At 39.8% G+C, this 7,519-nt stretch overlaps 1 protein-coding gene across 1 annotated transcript in view; it reads left to right on the top strand.

The window, feature by feature from the left end:
• Positions 1 to 7,264, top strand: part of LOC138350928 (uncharacterized) — a 43,662-nt gene extending 36,398 nt beyond the window's left edge. The window contains exon 2 of the mRNA XM_069302385.1: positions 5,827 to 7,264. Within this exon, the coding sequence (XP_069158486.1) occupies positions 5,827 to 6,129 (303 nt within the window). The 3' untranslated portion in view covers positions 6,130 to 7,264. The remainder of the gene's footprint in view (positions 1 to 5,826) is intronic.
• Positions 7,265 to 7,519: the final 255 nt, after the last annotated feature.

Raw genomic sequence — 7,519 nt, 5'->3', positions numbered from 1 at the left:
GACTTTTTAATGTGTAGTGCCTCGCAGGTGTCGAGCCGCCTGCTATCGCTGTATCTATTGATGATTTCTGTGTTGTTTGTTAAGACTTCTCTGGTGATGGTCTGCTTGTGAGAGGAGATTATATGTTCCTTTGGGGAGCCCTGTTGTTTATGCATTGTTAATCACCTGGATAGCGACGTTGTTGTCTTGCCTATGTACTGAGTTCTTTGGGGCTTACAGTCCCCAAGAGGGCATTTGAAGGCATAGACGATGTTGGTTTCCTTCAAGGCATTCTGCTTTGTGTCTAGAGAGTTTTTCATGAGTAGGTTGGCCGTTTTTTTGGTTTTATAGTAAATCATCAATTGTATTTTCTGATTTTTGTCTGTAGGAATAACGTTCCTATCAACAATATCTTTCAGAACCCTTTCTCCGTTTTTTGAGCTGTCGAAAAGAAGTTCTTGTAAAATAGTCTAATAGGGGGTACATATGTTGTGTTAGTTGACTCTTCAGAGGTTGCATGGCACTTTACCTCTCTTTTTATATCTTCAACAAAACCATTAGAGAAGCCGTTGTTGACTAGGACCTGCCTTACCCTACGGAATTCTCCATCGACTTGCTTCCATCCTGAGCTGTGGCTGAGAGCACCGTCTATGTAAGCGTTGACAACACTCCTCATGCACCTTTGTGGGCAGTCACTATTGGCACTGAGGCACATTTCTATGTTTGTTTCCTTAGTGTAGACTGCAGTGTGGAAGCCTCTGCCTTTTCATGACTGTTACATCTAGAAAGGGCAGCTTCCTGTCCTTCTCCATATCGTAAGTGAAACTCAACACAGAATTCAGCTCAAATGCATTCTTCAGCTCCTGCAGACATCTGACATCAGGTACCTGTATAAATATGTCGTCAACATACCTGAAGTATATGGCAGGTTTCAAGTCCATGTCAACTAAGACCTACTGTTCGATGGTACCCATGTAGAAGTTCGCAAACAGGACACCTAGAGGAGAACCCATGGCGACCCCATCTACTTGCTTATACATGTGCCCATCTGGGCTCAAGAAGAGTGCCTCTTTAGTTCAAGCTTGGAGTAGTTTCCTTAGAATGTTTTCTAATATGTCAAGAGGAGTACATTCCGGATCTCGATATACTCTGTCCACTATCATCCCGATTGTTTCATGCACAGGTACGTTAATGAACAGTGATTCTACGTTCAACGAGGCTCTTATCCCTGTGGCCCATGTTCCCCAAAGTAAATCAACAAATTCCTTTGGAGACTTCAGGCTGAAAGCACAAGGTACATAAGGAGTCAGCAAGCCATTGAGTTGTTTAGCCAGTCTGTACGTGGGTGTGGGTATTAGCTATTTGGGCAGGTGTTGTGCCCATTGCACATTAATAAAAAAAAGAAACAAAGAAAAAACTCCCGAATACATACACAGTGTGAGAGCTGCGGGTAAAACCCAAAGAGAATAAAAATTTTAAACATTTAAAATAATAAAAAATTATCTTAATTTTACACAAAATGACAAGTAACAATTAATGAAAACACAACCCCTTATCCACTTGGCTTACACAAAAACAAAGGAGAAATATACATGTGAAATTTGCGTTAAATAGTAATGGTACAAAACTTTATACAAAATGCTTTGTGTATCTACCGTCACCTTGCAGAGTATATGTTACAGCTGAGATCAGTCGAAGGGTAGTCTGTTGAGCTGGACGCTGGTTACGCCTTTTATATGGGACATGACATCATAGATGGCGTGATTTCTGGAGTATATTAATCAGCCGCCAATCGTTAGGTAAACGATCGTTAGCTAGTGGTGTATGGCCCCTGCCGAGTCAGCAGGTGTCACGGGTATTGGAGGGTGGAGGGAGGAGGAGGAAGTGTCTCTAAACACCAATACATTTTGGGCACGTATTTTTGTCGTTGATGTTGAATCATGATGTTGGAGCATGCAGTAAAGTAGAGGGTAAAGTGACAGGTAGGATCTACTGCTAAGCAGGAGAATACCGTAACAGCACCTCCCCGAAGCCTGTTCCTATCGCCTGTGATGCTGCTGTGTAGTGGAGAGTTGAAGTGGAAGGTTCCACCTCGTGGAGTCGGGAGAGTGAGTCGGCGACGACGTTGTCCGAGCCTTTGATAAAAGAAGATGTTGAGATTGTAGTTCTGCAGGTACAAGGCCCAGCGAAGCTGGCGCTGGTTGGATAACAGGGTCTGCTGCAGGAAATGAAAAGGATGATGATTGGAGAAGATGTTGATGATGTCTTTGCCCTTGGTAGACTGGGGAAGGCTCCCAGGGTGATCAGAGGCACTAAGGTACAGGGGAGCGATGACCCGCGGGGAATAACTATTCAGAAAGGGGAACCGTGACATTCATTAGGTATCTTGTCTTATTTTGGGCGAATTCTAAATAAGTAGTAGCACTAGACTTGGTGTAGTTTTTAAATCTACGTCTGTAACACTCTACTGATCGAAGGTAGGCATCAAGCACTGCTTGTTTCAACACATGATAGTCAGAACACAAAATTCACAATAGCGTGATGCATCAAATGAACACATCCACAAGGACAGTGACAAGGGTTCAAACCTACGTCCGAGAGGATCCCAGACGTTGCCTTAACCGACTGAGCTATGACATGGTTAAAAAGAATTGCAACCGGAAGCTTTACTGACCTTACTCGGATCCTGCAGCCTCTCCGAGACAAACCAGGATTTTACATAATTCCCCCCCACACACGAGCTCTATCAATACCCTGTTCTACCTCTTTGCCCTTACTTCTGTGGATTTGTTCATCTTATGCATCACGCTATTGTGATTTCTGTGTGTAATGAAGGGCGAAGAGGTAGAACAGCTTATTGACAGAGCTCCGGTGCATGGGGAATTGTGTAAAACCTTAGTTTGTGTCTCGGAGAGGCTGCAGGATCTGAGTAAGGTCAGTAGAACTTCCGGTTGCAATTCTTTTAACCATGTCGTAGCTTAGTCGATCAAGGCAGCGTCTGGAATCCTTTTGGGCGTAGGTTCGAACCCTCGTCAAGGCCTTTTGGGATTTATTCACATGATAGTCAGTATCTGTAGTCAGAGAACTGAGGGCTCAAGGCAGCTCTACCTGTCAAATGAGATCTGGGAAGTATTACCACTGATCCTGAGGCCAGCTGAGTTGATTAGCTAGAGCCTCAAATGAAGTAAAGAATGCATCCACCTCAGTTTCTACAAAAGCTGGCATTAACCTAATCACGTGAGAAACATTGAAAAGTACCAGGAGTTAAGCTTCTGCTTCCTGAGTGCTTTCGGAGTGCCTTTAGCTTTCTGAGTGACATGGGCGATTTCAAGGTCAAGTTCTTGACGTCAGAGCTCTAGTCTCTCTTGGTCGAGTTCACGTTGGAGGGTAGCTTGTTGTTCAGCAATTTGGAGTTGAAGTTCAATTTGTTTCTTCTGGAGGGCAGCTTGTTCTCTCTGGAGGGCAGTTTCACGTTCTGAAGAACTTCCTTCTGACGTTCACGTTCTATGTTGATTAATTCGATCTTCAACTTCATGGCTGTCAGGGCGGTCGTATCGGCAATTAGATGTTGTTCGTGCGCCGCCGATGTGATCTGCTCATCGTCTACTAAAAAGTCCAAAATCATATTAAGGAGATAAGTTTTAGTGGCTCCATGACGAGGAGTGATATGATACTCGGCAACGAACGTCAGCAGGTCCACCTTCGTAGGGTGGATAAGGGTGCCCACTTCATCCTGTAGTGACGGAAGGAGGCGAGTCAGTACATTATTAATGAATTAGAGGCAAGTTTTATATAGAGAATAACCTTCTACAAGTGCACCAATGCACGAGATGCTAAATTGACAAGATGACTTAACAAGTCTGAGAACTTTATACTATCATGTGTGAAATTATAATTATTATAAGGTAAGGTAATGTAACAAAAATTAAATGGATTAATATTAAATCATAAACGGTGAAACAAAGTGTTTCAATGATGCACAAAGGAATGTAGGGATTTCTATACCCGGTACTGTATAACTGACGAGGATAAGGGCAAGAGGTGTCCTACTAAGACTAGATAATACTTACAGAGTTGTCATTATTTGTGCTCTGGAAAAGAATGGTAAACTCTATACCTGGGTAAGTATTATGGTCTCTGACCGAAGCGTAGGGGTGCGGAGAGTGTCAATATTGACGAGAACTGCTATACAATTCCCAAACATACAGTGAAGTCTTAGATGCGAAAGGAACTAAAGTCCAGTACGTCCTCCGACGTTAAGAATGCAAAGATTTGGGCGTAGTAGCCTGGAGACTGACCAAAGTACCAGAGTACCCAAGAGGGTGTTCTGTCTTAGTGAGAAACTCTTCTGTAGGGATGAGAATAAGATGGAAAACACAGGACATAGCAAAGATTATTAGATCACTAACCATTAGGAGTAAGAATTAGCACATAAAACACTATGTAATCTAGAATCAATCTAACAATCATAAATTGCTACACTTGAAATGTATAAAGCCATGTTAAAGCCAAGTACAACTAACACAACTTTAAGTAAAGGATCTAAGAGCATAACCTGAGCAAAGTTCCGAGGACAGCCTCCCACTTTAATGTGACGAGAATCTGGAATAGAGCAGTGGCTATTCTGGCAGGTGTTGTGCCCATCGCACATTATTAAAACAAAATGCTGAATACATCTGTGGTGTGAGAGCTGCGGGTAAACACTGAAGAGATAAAAAGTTCAAAAATTTAATATAATAAAAATTATCTTATTTTACACACAATGACAAGTAACAATTAATGAAAACAAAACCCCTGATCTCCTTGGCTTACATACAATCAAAAAAGAAAAATATATACATGTGAAATTTACATTAAATAATAATAGTGCAGGTTAATACTTTATACAAAATGTGTCTACCATGGGGCTCGGGGGGAGAGTAGATATTACAGCTGAGAGCATTCGAAGGGTAGTCTTTTGAGCTGGACGCTGGCAAGCCCTTATATATGGAGCATGGCGTCATAACTGGCGCGAATTCAGGAGTATAACAACTAGCCGGCAGGTAAACGATCGTTAGCTGGTAGTGTCTGGTTTCCCACCAAGACAGCAGGGGTCACGGGTACTGGAGGGGGGATGGGGAAGGAGATGTGTCAAGACACCAATTCGTTTTGGGCACATATTGTTGTTGTCGTTGATTTTGAATCTTGATGTTGAAGTATGCAGGTAAGTAGACGGTAAAGGGACAGGCAGGATCTACTGCTAAGCAGGAGATTACCATAACAACTTATATGTATTTTGTTTCAATTATGTAATATATAATTAATTCGTTATTTTGGTTTAATTTACTTATATTGCCTTCTATCTATCCTTAGACAACCGGGTTTTACAGTTGTCATTTATTCAGTTACACACACTGGACTGAGGGCCGGGGCCTGAGGGAATATATAAGGCTGTGTAATAATGAACATGGCATTACAAATTTAATTAAAATGTTACTTCTGTCAGCGAATTTAAGATACGATTTAATACGTAATTGCCATTAAATAACCAATTTAAGTCACATTTCCTCAACTTACATGGCAACTTGAGTTTCACTGTTATTGTGAACATTAAATATAATATCTGTACAGTTGCTGTAATTATAATTTATTCTTGTTTAGTATTAAGTGTTATCCCATTAAACTTGTAAATATCTAACCTATTTATGAAATATGTTTTGAATGTAGCCAGCAGCCTAAGGGTTAATTGAAATTCTGCTAATTTTAAGCATAATTTTGTGTAATAAATCTGAGAATATTGCAACACTTATATTTACTATTCTTTGGGATAAACCACAACTATTTGCTGCATAATTTATTTACCTTCAGAGAGCCAGCAGGCCTAATACAAAGCAAGCCATCAACACCCGGAGTAACTACCCGCTGTACAACAAGGCGGCGCTGGAGGAGCTGTCAGGGACGGGTGTGATCATCTGGGACAGCACCCTGCCACTCTCCCGGGCCTACACCCTCCGCTGTGAGGCACAACACCTGCACACTCCACCATGGCTCCACTGGAACTGCCGGGACATTGGTCATGTTGGTTATATCCTCGTTGACCAGTATGCTGATATGATTATCAATGATTACTGTAGCAAATATCTACATTTGGGCCCAGACTTTTGTGTCTAGCTCTTATATTTCCCCTTCTAATGCTGCTTTATGAAATCTAAATGTAATCAAGCTTCTTTTCAAATTTATTGTTCTTTTTATAAATCCCAGAATTGTCTTATGAGATATTCATAAAACATGGTAAAAGTGCTATGCCCAATATATTTTTATTTTGCTTACTTATTTATTTATTTATAAAATAATAATAATAATATTTTATTTAGGAAAAGTACATACATAGATGCAGAGTTACAAATATTCTGATTTATAGATAGAGCTAGTACATACAATACATAAAGCCACTAGTACGCATTGCGTTTCGGGCAGGGTGAGGAGGGAAAAAAAACATTTAGACTAAAACTTAATAGTAATTGAGTTTAAAGTATAAATTACGTTGAAAGAAAAAAAACTAAAAGATAAAAAAGGGGGGAACATGGTAGAAAATAGCCAATATACAAGATGGTCAACAAACAGCATTGTTTAAAAAATAGTAAGACATGGGTTGACATTTAGGGGTAAGGTATGCTACATGGAGTTAATTAGATAGTACTTAGTTTTCATCTTAAACTGGTTGAGAGAGGTAGTCTTTGACATGATTGGGAAAGTCATTCCACATTCTGGATCCCTTGATTTGTAGAGCATTTCTAGTTTGATTAAGTCGTACTCTTGGAATATCAAATAGGTATTTGTTTCTGGTGTGGTGCCCATGGGTTCTGTTACAACCTTCTAAGAAGCTTTTAAGGTCAGGATTGACATTACAATTCAGAGTTTTAAATATATAGAGTACACATGAGAGAATGTGCAGTGACTTAATATCTAACATATTCAGAGATTTGCGTAAGGGTACCGAGTGCTGTCTGGGGCCAGAGTTAGATATTGTTCTAATAGCAGCTGTGTGTTGGGTAATTAGAGGACGTAAATGATTTTGGGTAATAGAACCCCAAGCACAGATACCATAGTTGAGATAAGGATAGATGAGAGAATAATAGAGCGTCACCAGGGCAGGGCGAGGTACATAATATCTGATCTTAGAAAGAATGCCAACAGTTTTAGAAACTTTTTTTACTATATTTAGAATATAATAATATAGAAGAAGGCTCGGGGGGATTTTTGGATTTTGAGAATACATAACGTTGGTGTTTTTACATTCTTGAAAGCCACTAACACATATAGTGTTTCGAGCAGATTGCATATTTTAGTAAAATGTAATACAATGTAATTCTAATACATTTAAATGTAATGTAATAGAATTACATATTTTATTTACATTAGAATGTAAGTATATAGAGTGTAAATTTAGCAAATATTCATATTTTTTGAGTTATGTCAAGGAGAGTGTTTCTTTTACAAGGATTCAACTTATTAAAGGAATCACTAACATTTAGAACATTAACTTTTTCCTATTTATTCT

The sequence above is a fragment of the Procambarus clarkii genome, chromosome 48, assembly GCF_040958095.1.
Source record: "Procambarus clarkii isolate CNS0578487 chromosome 48, FALCON_Pclarkii_2.0, whole genome shotgun sequence".
In the NCBI taxonomy this organism is placed as follows: domain Eukaryota; kingdom Metazoa; phylum Arthropoda; class Malacostraca; order Decapoda; family Cambaridae; genus Procambarus; species Procambarus clarkii.
Note: the sequence above shows the minus strand (reverse complement) of the source record. Positions and strands in the feature narration are given on the sequence as shown.